Raw genomic sequence first — 19,736 nt, 5'->3', positions numbered from 1 at the left:
TTGAACTCACGGAGATCAAGACCAGAGCTGAGATCAAGAGTCGGACGCTTGACTGACTGAGTCAACCAGGTACCCTTATAATCAACTTTCAAATTTAGGAATGAACGAAAGCATATTTGCTAGAGATGATAAGCCAGGAATTGCTTAGGAAATGGCTGTAGTTCATTTTAAAGTTCTTAAAATATTGCCCCCCGCCCATATGTGTTTTGTTAATTTTTCAGTCCTGACACGTATTACCTCCACTTTGAGCAATAAGTTATTATAAATACTGATTTTTATTTTTGTAAGGTAATACTGAGCTTTTCAAAAACATTGTTTTACCAAGATATTAGTTAAATGTCACTGGACTACAAGCATAATTTATCTATTTTGCTATGTGAGCAAAAATTGATGTTTCTAAACTATTTAGTTTTCTGCTCTCTAGATTTGATAGTGTCTAATGCACACTACTGTTTTCTTTCACAGATCTAATTTTAAACACAGTAACAGTGTAAGAATAAAAAGAGAACATCACATACCATCAGATAGGTGCTTTTATTCAAATACACTTAGTAGTAATTATGCCAGATTTGGACTTTTTCTAGACTGAACTCTGGAAGCCTCATCAGTCACAATTTGTTTGGATGGTGATATTTTTAGTGCCATGACAGTTTCACTTCCCTTGTGTAAACATATGTTCACTGCAATATCAGATATATGACCACACAGTGCAGGAATGTTGGATTAGTAGCTCATAATCAACACTTTCCTCATAGGTTACACAAAGACCGCCTTAGTGATGGAAATAAACAAGCTTACTTCTTTGTGCCTTAGTTTTCTCTCTCCTGAAATTGGGATACTTGTGCTGTTTCCTATTCTGGAATAATTCAGATTTCCTTACTTTTTTTTTTTTAATTAAGGGAAAAACCAATTCCAAGGCTTATGATACTATAATAATAAATAAGAAGAAATGCCAGGTTTTCTTCGTATATATCCATAAGCCAATTTCCATCAATTCCTTGTTCCAGATATTAAGTTAGTAACAAAGAAAAAAATGTAAAAGCCACTCTTTATTGCACATTTACAATATATTTGACAATCTCTCTGTTAAATCACTAAATTAGTTACATTTTAGACATGCATTGCTCTTTTAAACTACTGAAAATCAGTAAGTATTTTATTTCTTCAGGTGAGTAATCCTGCTATTTTGAATGTATTAATATAGTTCTCTGTCTATTGGGGGGGGTTCAGGTTTTTTGCATTTACTATTCTGTTATAATAATTAAAAATGTTGCACTAATGCTATTATTAGGTCTATAAAAAGAATAGCCAGCTTTTTTGATAATAGAACAGGAAATAAGTAGAGATAAGTGGAAACCAAAACTGAATATACCCTGCCTAGATTAGTTCCCAGAAAATATAATTTCTCCTTAATGCACATAATTTGTCTAACAATAAGTGGTGATTGACTAAATACTTTTTCAGCAAAGATACTATCTACCCAGATTATCATTGCATTTTGTATTTTTACTACTTTTCAGTGGAGGGAAAACCTCAGTCTTTACAATTAAGTATAAAAGCGGTATTGTAATATTAGAACCCATAAATCCTAAACCAGGAGGAATTATGAAATTAATAGTGCATTCTTGCTAAGTGCTAGACAGACTAGCTCCTGAATAAACTGTAGTTCGTTACATGAAAAACGTTAATAAATAAGTCCATTCTCATACTTTCTATAAACACCAACAATTTATATAATGCAACATTATAAAAACTTCAAAGTACATTTTAAAAAGGTTTAATCGCTATCTACATCATTTGTGATTGTTCAACTGTAGTAAGATAGGAAAATTCCTAAAACGGAAAGAAAAAATAGCAAAGAAAGCAGAAAACAATGAATCCAATGACCCAGTTCACTGAATAAATATAGATGATCACCATATCCATGTCAAACCACCATCCACGGCTGTCATCCTCAAAGTGCAGGTAATCCATCCGATGTGCACCATGTGGGAACTGCCTTCTTGTAACTGGGGCTGCACGTCTGTGGAAACCTAGAAGATGCACGGACACGTCATTTTAAAGCTCACGGAATTTAGATACGTGCTGAGAAGGGAAGCTGCATTAGGGACACTGGTACCATGAACAGAGCGCATCTCGATTTCAGTGAGTGAGATGTTCTTTCCTGACAGTTTTCTTTCAGTGATGACTAACTGTCAGAAGTCTCTTTTAGTTACAGGTTTTAAGGGCAGGGTCAGTAAAATCAGCAAAGAGTGTGGGGTATGGAGTCAGGAGACTGTCCTTGTTCTGTCACCTTCTTGGGCAAGGTATTTGATCTCTTGGCTCTCTGATTGCTCATCTGTACCATCTAATAACTTGATCATAATTGATCCTCACCAATTTTTAAATTACTTTCACAGGAGAGCAACTTCTAAATTTGATTCAGGGTGTATTGTCATGACTGCTCCTTGGAACTTGTGATCACCAACTTAACCTCGTACCTCATACCTGGAGACTTTCATTGGTATTGGAACAAAATTCTACCAGAGAAATATCTCTTGTTGTAGCACTAAAAAAACTGGACAGACAAAATAGTACACCTCTGAAACAAAATGTAGCTTTAATTTTTATAAATTTTAAAGCACAGGCTTACTTAAGGAGATTGGTATGTAAAAAGCAAATCTCAAAAGTAAGTTAGTGATAATGTAGTAACAACCGGGAAGAAAATGCACGGGGTGTGTATTACACCAGGAATTAATGCAGTCCGTCAGTATTTAATAATGGTACGTGTGAGTTCGTGTGTGTACTTGTCAGTGCTTACGTTTTGGTACCAGAAAAACCACTGGCCTCAGCTAAAGGAAACATCATCTATATGGATGAAGGGAACATCTCGTGGGCACACCACCATGGGATCCTTCCCAGGCAGCTGGGGGCTCTTTGATCTCAGTTTTTAGCTGAGGTTGTTTGAGAACCGCTTTACAGCACAAGGAAACACGTGCGCGGGGGGACTTTACAAAGGGTGCAGTAGACCGCTGGAGGGGGCTCCTAGAGGAGAGCATTTCGGGAAGCCATGAAACTGACTAGGTGGTCTAAGTGCTGAGTCCTGATTTTAGCTGATCAGGCCAAATGGCTGTTTGCACTGCTATGTGTTTCTTTTGTGCATTTTTTTGTCCCTGCTGTGAGGGTAGGCACCAGTCAGTGCCTGAGAGTAAAGATCAGCAAGACTGGAAGCAGCCTGTAAGTCCTAAGCAGATGTCTTGTAGACATTAGGGTTCCTGATTCTCAGGCCAGGGTGATCAGAGGGTGACAGGATCATTTTGTGGGACCCCAGTGTTGTACAGTTGGACGAGGATATCCGTGCAGATCAAAGCCCCTGGGGCTTCACCCTCAAATGCTACCACCAACAACCCATTAGCCATAGTTGCACCAGCTTCCACGTGGACACCTTCTCTGACAGGTTATTTTCCAGAGTGGCGTCTAATGTTTGCACAGAAGCCAGCGCCCTGGAAAGCTCGCAGGTGTGGCAGAGGCACCCACTGGACAGTACAGGCTCCTGGACTTGAGGCTCCTCTGGGGTGGCTGGCGTTGGACTCCAGGTGGCTGCAGCACCACTCTTAGCTCTACGTAACGTGTGCACAAGTGCCACCACCAAGGGTACAAAGGTCTTCCAAACACTCTGACACAGCCTTCCTCCCACCTTATTAAGGCAGCCATTCTTCCACATGGCTTTCCTAGACAATGCTGAAGTTGCACCTGTCCTGAGACCAACCTGGCTAGTCATGTTTCAGACATGATACCCTCTGTTTTCAGGCAATGAAGTAGACCCTTCCATTCTGTCTGCAGAAGCTATCGGTAGATCTGCATATAAAGCAACCTGGAAGAAGGACCGAGTGCGGCAGGAGAGCTATGGAGGGAACTTAGGACTAGGTGTCTGTATCTACAGAGACGTACACGCGCTTAGAACCTATGGAGGCGAATGCAGATAGACCGAGATGGAGATACAGATGCATACTGTCCTTTTTTCTGTGTAATATGTGCATGCGGATTATTTAGAGCTTGAGTATGAGCTTGCCCAATGGCAGCCTCTTTCTGTTGGCAGCCTCTTTCTGTTGGCTGACTAATATGTAGTTTCAAAGGACCGATAATCTGATCATAATCTTTGGTTTTTACTTACTAATGCCTACTTTAAGTAAGTATTTCTGTGCTTATTAGTGTTAGTGGGGACAATACAATGAACTATGGGAAAGCAACTCTGGTGATAAAGGTTCTGTGAGGCTCAAGCTTGAAGCAGATTCTGGTTCATAATGTTCTGGAAGAACATTAACTACTACGCTCTAGATCAGGCAGCTTATTTTGATGGCAAGGTTACACTCACTTGGGTAGTAGTATTTAAGGTCAGACTTCTTCGATCAAGGACAATTCTAGATTATGTTTTATATTTTGAAATAAAAATTGTACGTATTTAAGTTTTATGGACATCTTAATATTACTGTAATCAATGAACATGCAATAGCTTTCCATTTAGTTGTCTTTTCCAGTTACTTTCATCAATATTTTATAATTTTTGGTAAATTATATTTACTTGTATTATGTAGATTTAAAACATGAAATTAAAAAGGATGAGATAAAGGGGAAATGATATTTTAGAATAAATTAGAGGGCCATATTTCAAATAGGTCTTTAATAATTCATAATGTTTTTGGCTGATTTCCTATAACATTTGATTTTTTAATTATTAATTTTTACAGCTCACAAAACGTTTACGATGGGATGTTTCTTCACCTCTACTTTTTTGTTTGCTTTATTATCTTTATAGAATTATTACGTCTCTTGTGTACTTTACACTGGTATTTATCTAAAACTAGGTAATATAATGTAAAATCCATTTAACTGGGCATATGCAAACTTCAACATATTGTAACACATAGAAAACACACTAATGAAGTCAGCCCTTCTGGGTCATTAGACTTCCAGTTTTCTTCAGCCAACATCACGTACCATCACAACATCTAAGAAAGAATGCCACTATTAGTCTTCACTCAATATTAGTAAAGCTTGACTTTTCTCCTGTTTAAACACAATAAATTTTTTTATGTTCTCTTCCCACATTCTAGTGGATTGCTGTGTACCCTACTTGGGGGGTATTTTTTTTTTGAAAAGCATATTAATGGGATTTCAATCTCAACAGGTTTTTAAAACTAACCACCATCCTCTAAACTGTAGTCATTATTTTAAGAGAAAAAAAGGGCCTTTCTGTGGGTGTAGGAGAGAGGGGAAGTGGGAAGAGTTTTTCTTACATTAAAAAATTAGCCTAACACATAAACACAAATATTCCCAAGGTAGTTGATACTCCTTTTCAAAAGCTTCTTCACAAATAGAGGCTGGAGAACAGGTAGCACTGTTATTGGAAATTATTATTATATAAGTGATTTTTTTTTAATTATGTTAGTCACTGACCTAAAGGATTATTTATAAACCTTAGATGTTTAGATTCAAGTTTCAGTTGCTTGGGTCAAAGGAATGATATTAATGGAACAGCCTTAGAAAAAAGTAAGGCTAAGAGAAGACATGGCACAAAAGATGAAGCATTATGAGTAGGGAGATCATATGTGCTGGTGTCCCCAGGACAGTCTCAGTTTACCTTTGTTGTCCTGGTATAACTACTGATGGAGCTCTTTTCATTCTAAAAGTGTCCTCATTAATGCTAATTTTCAGCTTTGAGCACCAGAAAGTGATGGCGACCCAGGATGGCTCAGGCAATAAGTTTTTACAGGTAAGGTGAATAAGGATCATTGCTTGTTTAATATTAATTTATTTGTTTTTCTTTTTTGGGAAAGACAGCGAGACAGAAAGGGAGAGAGAGGGAGGGGGTGGGGAGGGTCAGAGGAAGAGAGAGAATCTTAAGCAGGAGCCATATCCAGAGTGGAGTCTGATGAGGGCTGTATCTCATGACCCTGAGATCAAGACTCAGCCACTTAACCCACTGAGCCACCCAGGCACCACTGAAATTTTTTTCAAGTAGGGTGTTAGTGAGTAGGTTTTTGTAACAATTTTGTAATTTCCAATGCTCTAAATTAGGATGATTGCAATTTCTCAATCAAAATCTGATGAAAGGAAAATCACATCATAGATATTGTTACTTGGTAAGTATTAGATAGATTATGACATTAGAAAAATTGCCAGAATACTAGCCAGTGATTAATTCCAGTAATTAGTAACTGATTCCATTGTAAAATGATTACGATGGAAGGACCTAATTCATTGGGCTGTCATGAGGATTAGATGAATTAACACATATAAAGCACAGGCCTGGTCCATTATAAAGGCTCAGTGATTGTTAGATTTTTCTTCTTACATGATTCTATTGTTACCATTAATATGAGGAAGAAGCTGCCTTTTCTTGCCAGAGCTTGTTCTTCATATTACGTCTGTCTTTTCTAAATAAATCAATGAGTCGACCATTGATGGTTCAAACAAGATGGTGTCTAACTGTTTCTTTCAAGTATGAGTTGATTGCTTCAAGGCAGTGGCTAACTTTAAGTAGACTGTCAGGGTATCAAACTATGAGATCTGTTCAACACTGATAGAGAGTATATTTACTCTCTGTTAGTGGTTGAGGATTCAAAGACATTTTAAGACACAGTTCCTGTTTTAAGAAACTATGAGTCTAGAACAGTGTTCCTCAATCTTTTTTTTTTTAATTAGCAACCCCATAAGGGGAAAAAGTTAAATTTATGTATTCTAATCAATAAATTAACTTAAACCTAATTTCTTCCTACTGAGAGAAAATAAAAAGGAAAGAATAAGATTTTTCAGGTATAGGTAAGCTTTTTAGGGCCACAAACCAATGTATTGTCTAGGATTTTTTGATGGCCCCACCAAACCAACCTTTGCCCCCATTAAAATGCATGGCCTAGAAGACAGTACGCCTAAAACCATCATAATAGTGAATGTATATATCGTAATATAGACAACTACTTTATTCCAAGAGAATTTGGAACGAATGGAGTCAGAGATTCTGCACCAGGAAGTCACTTTTACCTTAACCACAGGTACTACTTAACCACAACCTACTACTGGTGATAAACTAATAATAGTCTGGTATTCAGATATGGTTTAAAGAGTAGTAATATTAGTACCTTCTAACTATGCTATTTTACAGTAAAGAACATAGTGAAGACAAACTTCATACTCTTTCTTCCTCAATATATTGGGGGGGGAAAAGTACAGTGCAGGGAAAATCATTCTCACCAAGAGATCAGAAAGTTTGGATCCTTGTGCCAGTATTAAACATAACCAGTTGGTCAAGTCAAAATAGTTTCTCTGTATCTTGCAAGATGTTCATATGATTTTCTTCTTTAATCTGTTAATGTGATGAACTCACACAGATTTTTTAAAATGCTGAATAATCTATTAAAGTGATGAATTCAAGTGCTAGGTTTGCCAATGTTTTATAATTCCTTCATACCTAGGATAAATTCTATGTGTTCATGTTACTCGCTTTCATATACTGATGAATTCAACTTTTTATATTTTATATGGAATTTTTATGCCTATGTTTGTAAGGAAAATTGGTGTACAATTTTCTATTTTATGTTATTTTTGCCTGGTTTATATCATGATTTTATTGGCTTTATAAAATGTGCTGGCAAATAAGTGACAATTCCGCATGGGTCTCTGTGTGTCTGCATATCTTGCAAACAGAAGTAGTGACTGCTTCTATTCTGTACTATTTTTTGAAAGATATTCCTAGAGCATGCAGTCTTGGCAGATGGGATGTTGCCCTCTGGGAAGGTTTGATTGTAGCCTTAGAACATAGGATATTTAACGCCTGAATTTTGGGGCACCTGGGTGACTCAGATGGTTGAATATCTGACTCTTGATTTAGGCTCAGGTCATGACCTCAGTGTCGTGAGATTGAGCCTTGCATTGGGCTCTGCGCTGAGCATGAAGCCTACTTAAGATTTTTTTTCTCCCTCTGCCCCCCACACCCTGCTTGCACTCTCTCTCTTAAAACAAAAAAACCCTGAATTTTATAAGCTCAGAGCTCTCCAGGTAACACACCCCAGTGTGTGTGTAGGTATCACCTGGTCCTATCTGTAATGTCGTCTGAGAAAGAGGGCTCAGGTATCCATCACCAACTGGGCTGTTTTGGCTATTGCTGTAACAGACCATCCTTTGTTTCTGACCCAGGAATCTTAATACCTTTTGCAAACAGGGTAAATCTGAGACCCTGAAGAGTTCTCAACCTGGACAGTCTTTTGTCCTTTTAACTCTCTGAAACAATGTGCATAAAATTAAAATCTTTGATGGTTTGGTAAGTCTAGCCTGTAAAACCATTTGGGCCTGTTTTCTTTTCAGATCTGGGGGTAAATTTTTAAATACCAATTCTTTACTAGTTGTACCAGTTTATTAATTGCTGGCCTATTGTTTTCCAAGTTTTTCTTAAGTTGGTTTTGGAATTTTTATAGAACAGTATCCATTCTGTCCAAGTTTTCAAATATATTGGACTAAAATTTGCATGATTGTGGTACATTTAGGGCTCTGCAGAAATATTTTGCACTTCCCCTGCCCCCGAGAAGGTTAGGCATGGCCATGAAACTTGACCAAACACAATACTGTGCATTGCTTCTGGGTAGAGCATTCATCAGTTTGAGAGGCTGCAGCAGTCTTTTTCCCTCCTCCCCAGCAGCCACCAATATATCAGACTCAATCAGCTTCAGTCATAAAGCTTAAGGTGATGTAGAACAGAGGACTCAGGAGTTAAGGGAAAATTATTTCAACATCACTAGGAATTCTGATTGAGAATCACAAAATAACCTGTAAAGCTAATAAAGAAAAGGATGATAATTGCCAACGTTGAATCTTTTTTTTTTCCCTTCATGTGGGAAAGTGCTCTTGGAGAAATTTCATCGTGTGAAATTAAAGAGTCTGAAAGGACTGTGAAGAAAATCTCCAAGTCAGGATTAGATTGAGAAAAAACAAAAAGAAGAACAAGCATTCTAGAGTCTCAAACAGGTACTTCTGCCACTTTGTAAAAACAATTTTACCTCAAAAGATAAAGGCTATTACTCCCTGCCCCCCCCATATGGTTCAAATTTATATTCACCATCAAAAACCATAAACTAGGTTCCATTATTTTGAAGACTTGTTAAGAGACACAAAGATTGTGAACAATTATATTTTTTTCAATTTTACCAACTTTCACAGTTATATGGGGCACTAAATGTGTTTTTTGAATGGATGGATGAGTGAGTGTATATAAGGAAAGACATCAGAAAATAGAATAATTAGCCTGTTTTTTCAGAATGTCTCAAATCAGGCCTCCCAAACATATTTTTAGCAGGAAAGGAATATTATGATGAATGTATTTGAGATGCATTTTGTAGTTCTTAAGAAAAAATATTCATTAGAGGGGGCGCCTGGGTGGCACAGCGGTTAAGCGTCTGCCTTCGGCTCAGGGCGTGATCCCGGCGTTATGGGATCGAGCCCCACATCAGGCTCTCCCGCTATGAGCCTGCTTCTTCCTCTCCCACTCCCCCTGCTTGTGTTCCCTCTCTCGCTGGCTGTCTCTATCTCTGTCGAATAAATAAAAAAAATCTTAAAAAAAAAAATATTCATTAGAGGTTAGTTCAGAGAGCTTTGAAATTAGCATTGAAAGGGAAAGAATCATCTATCATATGCCAAGCATTGGGTAAAGCCCTCAGATACATCACTGAGCGAGATGGACACACTGCATGCTCAGAGCTTAAAATCTAGTGGAATGAATGAACAATGATGACAGAATACTGTTGATTGATTCTTATTTTACAGTCATTGCAATAAGCATCAAATTCTCTTTATCAATAAGGGAATTAATTAAGGCTTATGGAGATAAAGAAACTTGTATTAAGATTTAAACCAAGTTCTTTTTCTCTCATCTGGGGACCGTTTGATTCCCAGTTCTGCTAGTTAACAACTATGTGATCCTGAGCAAGTTACTTTACCTTTCTTACTGAGTTTCTGGAGATGATGAATGAGGACAGTAGGATACCTTCCAGCCTTACCCATCTTACATCTTACATGTAGTTAGATGCTTTAAAAAAAAAGATGTATGTGATATCCTTCATGCGTGCTGGGACAGACAAAAGGTTGAAGCACAGTATTTTACTGCTGTCTTTTTCATATTACATAAGACATTTATAGTGCCAAGTTGATTGATAGAAGTAGGCTTTTGCAGAGGTGGAGTGATATTTTTATAGTCAAAAGTAGGTATAGAGTTACTCTGTTAATATACTTGAAAAGCTAATACAAAATGGATTTTAAATGTCATCTTTGGTATCCTAAAAATACAGGAGATAGTCAAATGTACAACTCCTGCAAAATTAATTTTTTCTAATGAATACGTTACAGTATGTGTGGATTACTTATGATTCTACAATACTTGCTTAATTCTCAATCTACAGTTGACCCATAAACAACATGGATTTGAGCTGTGCAGGGTCACTTACAAGTGGATTTTTTTTTTAATAGATTTATTTACTTTAGAGAGAGAGTGTGAGCAGGGGGAGGGGGAAGAGGGAGGGAAAGAATCTCAAGCAGACTCCCTGCTGAGCACAGAGTCCCATGAAGGGGCTCGATGTCATGACTCTGAGATCGTGGCCTGAGCTGAAATCAAGAGTCAGGTACTTAAACAACTGAGGCACACAGATGCCCCACAAGTGGATTTTTATATATATGAAAAATATATATTTACATATTTCACATATATATGAAAAAATCAATATGAAGTCTATATGAAACGTATGAAAAAAATTTTCAGATATATATATAGTTATGTAAATGTATTTTCTTTTCCTTATGATTTTCTTAACATTTTCTCTTGCTTACCTTATAGTAAGAATACAGTATATAATACATACACAAATGGACTGTGTATCTTATCAGCAAGGCCTCTGGTCAACAGTTGGTTATTAGCAGTCTTGGAGGAGTCAAAACTTAAGTGCAGATTTTCAACTATAGGGGGTGTTTGGCAACCTTAACATCTGTGTTGTTCAGGGTCAACTGCAGTTTATAAAGTTATCAGGCAAAATCATAAAAAAATTCTACTGTTTTGTTTCTGTTAACCAGGTAAAAAATGAATACCATGATTTCTTTTTAAAAGGTTTTTTTTTATGGTGGCAAAAAATATCTAACATAAAATTTGCCATTTTAACCATTTTTTAGTATACAACTCAATAGCATTAATTACGTTTACGAAGTTGTGCCACCATTATCACTGACACAAACTTTGTAGCCATTAAGGAATAATTTCCCATTCTCCTCAGTCCCTGGTAACCTCTAATCTACTTTCCGTCTCAATGAATTTGTCTATTCTAGGTATCTTATATGGGTCAGATCATAAAATATTCATCCTTCGGGGTCTGGTTATTTCACCCAGTGTAATGTTTTCAAGGTTCACTGATACCGTAAGCAGGTATGATGAATTCATTTCTTCTCATGGCTAAATAATACTCCATCGTATGTATACACCACATTTTGTTTATCCACTGATTTGTTTATGGCTACTTGGATTGCTTCCATTTTTTGGCTATGATGAATAACCTGTAGTAAACACTGGGATACAAGTATCTCTTGGAGTCCCTGGCTTCAGTTCTTTTGGGTATATATCCAGGAGTAAATCTGTTAAGTCATGGTAATCCTATATTTAGCTTTCTGAGGAAACTCCAAAGTATTTTTGCCATGGGATGTATCATTTTACATGGCTACCACCAATCTTTGAGGATTCCTATTTCTCCACATTCTTGTAAACAAACACGTGTTTTATGTTAAAACATTTGTTATTCGAGCTGTTCCAGTAGGTGTGATCTCACTGTGGTTTTCATTTGCATTCATCCCCTTAATGACAAATGATGTTGAGCACCTCCCAATATACTTATCAGTTATTTGTGTATCTTTGGAGAAATGTGTATTCAAATCTGCCCAGTTTTTAAATTGGGTTGTCTTCTTACTCGGTTCTTTACATATTCTGGGTATTAAGCCCTTATGAAATATTTGTAAATATTTTCTACGTATGTAGGCTGCATTTAGTGAAGTTCAATTTTTTTATTTTAGTATTCATGCTTTTGGTGTCATGCCTATTTGCTTTTAGAGTTCTATGGTTTTCTGTCAGAATGGCTAAAATTAACAACACAAGAAACAACTGGTGTTGGCGAGAAAGCAGAGAAAGGGGAACCCTCTTGCACTGTTGGTGGGAATGCAAACTGGGGCAGCCACTTCGGAGAACAGTATGGAGGTTCCTCAAAAATAGAATCACTCAGTGATCCAGCAATTGCACTACTAGGTATTTACCCAAAGGATACAAAAATACTGATTCGAAGGGATACATGCACCCCATTGTTTATAGCAGCAATGTCCACAATAGACAAACTGTAGAAAGAGCCATCAAAAGAATGAAATCTTGCCATTTGCAATGATGTGGATGGGACTAGAGTGTATTAGACTAAGGAAATAAGTCCGAGAAAGACAAATACCATATGATCTCACCCATATATGGAATTTCAGAAAGAAAACATGGGAATGGGAAAAACAAAGGAGAGAGGGAAATCATAAGAGACTGTTAAGGATAGAGAACAAACTGAGGCTTGATGGAGGGAGGTGGGTGATAGGTATGAAAGAGGGCACTTGTGATGAGCACTGGCTGTTGTATGTAAGTGAGGAATCACTGAATTCCATTCCTGAAACCAACACTGCACTATATGCTAAGTACAATTAAATTAAGAACAATGAACTCGTAACCTAATTTATTTTTTTGTTCTGTGTGAACTCTTAGGACATACCACATAAGCAATGTAGAGTAAGATAACTTAAAAGCATCATACATGTTTCTAGAATCAGTCTCTTTAAATTCTGTTTGGTATATTTTGAGAAATTATCCTTATAGTCTTTCATTTTCCCAGATCAGAAAAAGCAACAAAAGAAAAAGCAGTTTCTGTGTCATATATTATTGTATTCTCTAAGAAAAAGGATATTTAAATGTAGCAATGAAAAAAATAATGGGATAGAAATTAAATGTTTTTAGATAGGAGATTCTATAAAATTTGTGTATAGAACCTTGATTATATTATATCTAGTGTAGCTATAAAACATTTATTTCAGCTATTTCACTACCAGTACAGTTGTGAAGTTTTTCCATTTTAAGTACCTCGAGCTGCTTTGGTTAATTGTAACACCAGCCTAATACTGGTACGGTAAAAATTTGAAGTTTTAATCTGTTCAGGCATTTGAAAGTTTTCAATGGCAAATTATAAATCTGGAAACATGAAAATGTTTTCATCTTATCCTATCAATTTTAATGAGCTAATACTCCTAATAGCTGTTAAAATTGGTAAGGTATACATCTCATTTAATATTCATCTATTTTAAGCCATAATAAGTAAGTCCTTCTACTTCATGTGCACTGCAAAAAAAAAAAAAAAAAGACGCAACTACAGTTATGGTATAGTAAATCACAGCAGTCTTTCTGCCAGTTGGTAAGAAGGATCTGGAACTTCTAAGCATATCTCCAGATCATTAACTTCCCAGATACTTTTTTTTTTTCTTTTTTGGAATATGTTTTATCTTTTGAAACTACCTTGATAGCCAATTCAATCCAATTTCCTCTTTTAACAGATGAACAAATACTTAGTGCCTTGGATACAATACCACTTTATGGTCTCCCCAAATGTCCTGGCATTTTCCTCAGAGAAGTGTTCTGAACATACTGGCTAAACTCTCGTTTGTGCAATTACTTGCGGATTTCTTAAATTTGCACTGTAGTTTCAGTTAAGTTTGTATTTGCTGTCCAAAACAAATGGACAACTGCCATGCGCTATTAAACCATCACTACGCTATGCCAGAGTGAATTTCATTTCACTGTAAGACAAACAGCATCTCCTTTATTTAGAGCACTGCATTCCCTCTAATTAATCTACTCTTCATAATATTATGAATATGTTACTGCCTGGAAGTCAGAGAATTAAATCAAAGGACCTTTTTAGGTATCTTTCCATTCCGAGTCCACTGTACTGCTACATAGCTACAAGTCCTAGCAGCTTCTAGAATTGGGAACTTTGGAGGAACTTTAACTACTGATGTTTGGGATCCATCTCCAGAGATTCTGATTTAATTGGTCTGGGATATGGCTAGGGCACCAGGATTCATTCAGGGTCACAGTGTGAAATAACAGAAATTAATACCCAGAAGCTGTTTTGCTTCAAAAAACAAAACCTTAGCTCTTCTCTTCCTTCATACAAAAAAAAAAAAAAAAAAAAATTTTTTTTTTTTTTCATCTGTTAAAGTCAGTTAAGGACCTGGAAATTTTCCAAGATGAGAAGTTCTGTTTCATAATAATGGTCTTATTTGGTAGTTGCTCTATTTTAGGAAGCCTAATTCCTGAAATTCTGGATTATTTCTCTTGGAAGTTACCTTTTTATTAGTGTGATCAAGCTAACTGCTCACCGGACTGGACTGAAAGGACTGTGAGTAGTTTACGTTTTACTTGCTCTAAGGGATACATGATGAAAACCAAATTTAGAAGCTGGTTATGTCATTTTGAAAAAAAAAAAGTTTTACTATGCAAATTTAATAATACTCTGCAAAAAGAAAAAAAAAACCCCAAAATTCCTTGCACAACCTCAGAATTTTTGTTAGTCTAAAATAAAAATTTTCAGATTTATATACACTTAAAATAACCTATGAACAATGGAGAGCTTTTGGTCAGTAAATACGAGTTATGTTAGACAATCTTACATGAGGAAATGCAAACTGTTTATAATTTGCATCTGTTAGGACAGGTGGCATGAGTTGTTGGTTGGATGTGCCCCTGTTTTAAAGAGAAATTCTAGTTTTCAAATCATTTGAGCCATCATTTCATTAAGAAATTGAGACTTTAGATTCCATCTCTTCAATCCGTCTGTAATCAATACATTTTAATTTTATTTAATGAGCACTTACTTTATTTTTCTCTTATATAAATGTTAAAGCTATGCATGGAGGCATGAGTATGAGACATGAAATACTCTTATGGATAGTTCTCTTTTCATTGGAGAGATTGGGTCAAACCACAATTCTAAGGATAAGCCCTATTTATCATGAAACGAAACAAGATACGGAGTCACTAACATACATTCACTTATGCTGTGTACTGCAGAACTCCAGAGAGCACCTTTCAAAAACACAACTATATAAAAGGGAGTCCTTCCTGGGGTTTTGCAGTGTGGCATTCCTGACTTCAAAGCTCGCACGGCTTTGAGTCTAGGAGGTAAACTCAGGTAGGTAATTCTCTGTGATGAGGTAGGCTAGAAGCCCTTTAGGGTGCTATAAGCTGAGGAAGAGTAAGCTATGCCCTGTGAATTGTATTATTATTTAGATTCTGGTGAATGGATCACTAGCCAAATGGGATATAAAACACTGCTTCATTAATACAATCACCAGCTAATTTCATAAATCTGGGGCTGTAGTAAATTGGTTTAAAGAATAATGTGCTGCTTGTTTCTTCCTCTTGTCTTCAATTTGGGATCTGTATACAGAGTAAGAGGCAGAACTGAGGCTACAGCTGAACTCCCAATTCACGTCATCGGCCCAGTTGCATGGATGAAGTAAAAATCTGCTATACTTCTCTGAATTCTATCATTCAGCCTACAAAAGGTAGAAAGCATGAGAATAGTGGATTGGCTAAAAAAGGCCTTCCTTGGCTTCAGAGATCACGCAAGGGCACCCATTACCTTTATGAGTTCAGGAAGTGGAAGTGGGAGGAAAACAAGGCATGCCAGTCCAAGGCGAGGGCTGTGAACACAGAGACCTGAGCCACTAATAACACAGGGCTCAGTGATTAACTCCCAGTGTCCTTGTTGTTTTTAATAACTTCCATTTTCTATTGACCTTGTGTACTCTTTTATCTATGTTGCCCATCTTCTCTTCATTAGCATTTGTTTAAATAGTTCTTTAGTCTGATAATTCCAACATCTAAATCACTGGGGAATCTACTCACGCTTTTCTGCTTCCTCGCTTGATTATTGGGTGAGAGGCTGATCACCTGAACCCAATAATTAATAAGCTGGGGTGAAGTTAGGTTGCAGCTTTCACTAGACTCAGTCTACCTTTGATTTCAAATGGCTTAAGGGCATGGCTTATCCTATGTTTTTTTTGCAGTCCTTCAATGGGACATTATTTCCGAAGCCCCATGAAGTGCACTGTGGGACACAGGAGACTTGTATTCTGATTTTGCAAGTCTTGACTCCTCCTTTGGGCATGGTCTTTTGGGTTTTTAGTTAGTAGGTCTCTCACCTCAGAGGTTATAAATGGAACTCTATCGTTTCATCCTATAAGGTTTAAAATAAGGGAAATTTCAGCCTACTGCAGAAGATGGTGGGGTAGGAGGATCCTAAGCTCGCTTCATCCCACAAACACAACTAGATAACTCCAGCATCAGTGTAAATAATCCAGAAAATAACCGAAGACTGCAGACCATGCTCTCCACAGCTACATGTAGAGACGAGGCCACATCAAAGAAGGTAGGAAGGGTGGAGACATGGTGGAAAGCTAACCAGACCGATGGGCCTTTCAGTGGGAGGGAGGGATGCTGCAGGCTTGGAGAGTGGAAAGAAACAGACACTCACCCCCCCCCCCCCCCCAGATATGGGGAACCAGCAGAGGGAGAGCAAATCCCCATAACATTTGGCTTTGAAAACTAGAGGGGCATAATTTTGTGAATTTTTATAATCAGTGGGGCTTAACACCTGGGACTTTAAAAATCAGTAGGCTCAGCTCTTGGAGACCTGGGAGGGCTAGAGGAAAATGAGTCCCCACCCTAAAGAGACAGCAAAACAGCTCCACTGAGATATAGCCTAGAAGCAGGAGTTTGAAAAACACATGAGGTGTATGGGAAGGAGGTCTGTTTAGCAAACTCAGAGCATGTGCTGGAGGGGCAGGAGTCGTTGGGAGATTTCCCCAAGAACGAAAGACTGGTGGGTGCTCTCTCCCTCCCCCAGCCTAGATACACTGACACCTGTGGGAACCAGCACAGTGCCAACATTCTCCACGTACCTTACTAACTAACAGAGTGGCCTGCCCCCTCCAGCCTTGCCAGAGGAACTTGCTAAAGCAACTGCAAATCCCCTCCCACAGCAGACATGCACAAACCTTGCCACTACCACAGGTCCCATCCCTGTGTTCTCCTGTGGACTTGCCTCCTCTCAGGCTCACTTCACCAGAGCCCACCCAGAGCACTGCTGCAAACCTGGCAGTAGGTAAGCACCCCTGACAGAAGCCAGCACCACTCCAAAGTGACTCCTGCCCTGGGGAGAGGGGGAGACAACCACACACCAGTTTGACTATGGTCCTAGCAGGGAGTTGGGGGCAGATATCTGGTCACATTGCAGGTCCCACCAACCAACGGAAGCTTCTTAGGGCACAACACAGGGAAAGCGCTGTGCAGTTGGGTGCTACTGTATCTCTCTCTGGCAAACACGTATTCTGACTTTAGCCCGCTAACAACACAGGGACCAAACACTGCCCAAAGATAACCATCGCAGACTGAAGGCCAAAGCAGCTCAGCCATAACACTGGGACACACACCTGACACCTGATGGGCCAGGTTCTGGTGACAGGAGACATTGTACTGCAGGGCACTACATGACCTCTTCTTCATACCACCACTACTTTCAAGAGCAAGAGGTGTAGCTGACTTTCCTAACACAGAGATTTGTGAAATGAAAGAACAGAATGAAACCATAGCAACAGAACTAAATAGAGGTAAGTATGCCTGATAAAGTCATGGTGAGAATGTCAGTAAGACCCTAAGCAAAGAGAAAACAGAACCAATCAGAGATGAAGAACTCAATAACTGAAATTAAAAATATATTAGATACAATAAATAGTGGATTAGAGGAAGCAGAAGAATGGCTAAATGACCTAGAGAACAGAGTAAAGGAAAGAAGTCAAGCTGAACAGGAGACAGAAAAAAATAACGTAGGGACCTCAGTGACACCATCAAGCACAATAATGTTCACATTATATAGATCCCATAAGGAGAAGAGAGAGAAAAGGGGGCAGAAAATTTATCTGAAGAAGTAATAGCTAAAAGCTTGAATCTGGAGTAACAGAAATCCAGATCCAAGAGGCACAGAGAGCCCTCAACAAAATCAACCCATGAAGTTCCATGCCAAGTCAATTAAAATAGCAACAAGGAGTGATTGATAGAGATTCTTAAATAGAAGGGAAAGCTCATAAGACACCTAGTGATTTTTCAGCAGAAACCGTGCAGGCCCGAAGGGAGTGCCCGATAAATCCAAAATTCCGAAAGAGCATTCTCGGTTGCAGGTTTTCTAACAAAGCTGTGATTCATGTAGGAGAGAAAAAGAATTTCCCAAAGATAAAGGAATTCACACCACTGAATCAGCTCTACAAGAACTGTTAAAGGGGACTCTTTGAGTAGAAAGGAAAGACCATAAAAGTAGGAGTAAGAACAGCAGGAAGCAGAAAAACAGTAAAATTAAGTAAATTTTAAAAAATCAGTCAAAAGACGTAAAGTATGACACCATATACCTAGAATGTGGGAGAGAAGTAAAGAAGTTCAAACTTAAGTGACCATCAACTTAATACAGACTTAATAAGATGTTATCTAGAAGCCTAATGATAACCATAAAAGAAAAACCAATAATAGATGTGCAGAAAATAAAGAAAAAGGAATCCAGGTATATCACTAAAGAAAGCTAGCAGACCGCAAGAGAAAAGACTTATAGAGACAAGTGAACACGAAAACACAATAGTCCAAAGTCTTTGGGATTCAGCAAAAGCTCTCCTCAGAGGGAAGTTTATAGCAATACAGGCCTACCACAAAAACAGTACAAAGGTTAAAAACCATATGATCATTTTAAGAGATACAGAAAAAGCATTTGACAAATTACAACATCCATTCATGATAGAAACCCTTAACAAAGTAGATTTAGAGGGAACATATATCAACATAAAGACCTTGTATGAAAAACCCACAGCTAACATTATACTCAATGGTGAAATACTGAGAGCTTTTCCCCTATGATCAGGAACGAGACAAGGATTTCCACTCTCAACACTTCTATTCAACATAGTACTGGGAATGGGAAAAAAGTCTCTTCAACAAACGGTGTTGGGGAAAATGGACAGCTATATCCAGAAGGACGAAACTGGACCACTGTCTACACAACACACAAAAATAAATTCAAAATGGATTAAAGACCTAAATGTAAGATCAAACCACAAAAATGCTAGAAAAGAGCACAGGCAGTAATTTCTCTGACATAGGCCACAGCAACGTTTTTCTGAATATGTTTCCTGACGCAAGGGAAACAAAAAGCTTCTGCACAGCAAAGGAAACTGTTAACAAAACTAAAAGACAACCTATTGAATGGGAGAAGCTATTTGCAAATGACATATCTGATAAAGGGTTAGTATTCAAAATACATCAAGAACTGATACAACTCAAAACAAACCAATCAAAAAATGGGCAGAAAACATTTAATAGACATTTCTCCACAGAAGACATACAGATGACTAACAGACACATGACAAGATGCTCATCATCACTCATCAGTAGGGAAATACAAATCAAAACCACAATGAGATATCACCTCACACTACAATAAACAACAAAGAAACAAATGTTGGCAAGGATGCAGAGAAAAAAGAACCCTTGTGCACTATTGCTGGGTACAGCCACTGTGGAAAACATTATGGAGGTTCCTCAAAAAACTAAAAAT

At 37.7% G+C, this 19,736-nt stretch overlaps 1 protein-coding gene across 1 annotated transcript in view; it reads right to left on the bottom strand.

Annotated features, from left to right (window-relative positions):
• Positions 1–515: 515 nt before the first annotated feature.
• Positions 516–19,736, bottom strand: part of RNF180 (ring finger protein 180) — a 190,050-nt gene continuing 170,829 nt past the window's right edge. The window contains exon 8 of the mRNA XM_048220740.2: positions 516–2,033. Within this exon, the coding sequence (XP_048076697.1) occupies positions 1,834–2,033 (200 nt within the window). The 3' untranslated portion in view covers positions 516–1,833. The remainder of the gene's footprint in view (positions 2,034–19,736) is intronic.

This window comes from Ursus arctos, unplaced genomic scaffold (assembly GCF_023065955.2).
Source record: "Ursus arctos isolate Adak ecotype North America unplaced genomic scaffold, UrsArc2.0 scaffold_5, whole genome shotgun sequence".
In the NCBI taxonomy this organism is placed as follows: domain Eukaryota; kingdom Metazoa; phylum Chordata; class Mammalia; order Carnivora; family Ursidae; genus Ursus; species Ursus arctos.
Note: the sequence above shows the minus strand (reverse complement) of the source record. Positions and strands in the feature narration are given on the sequence as shown.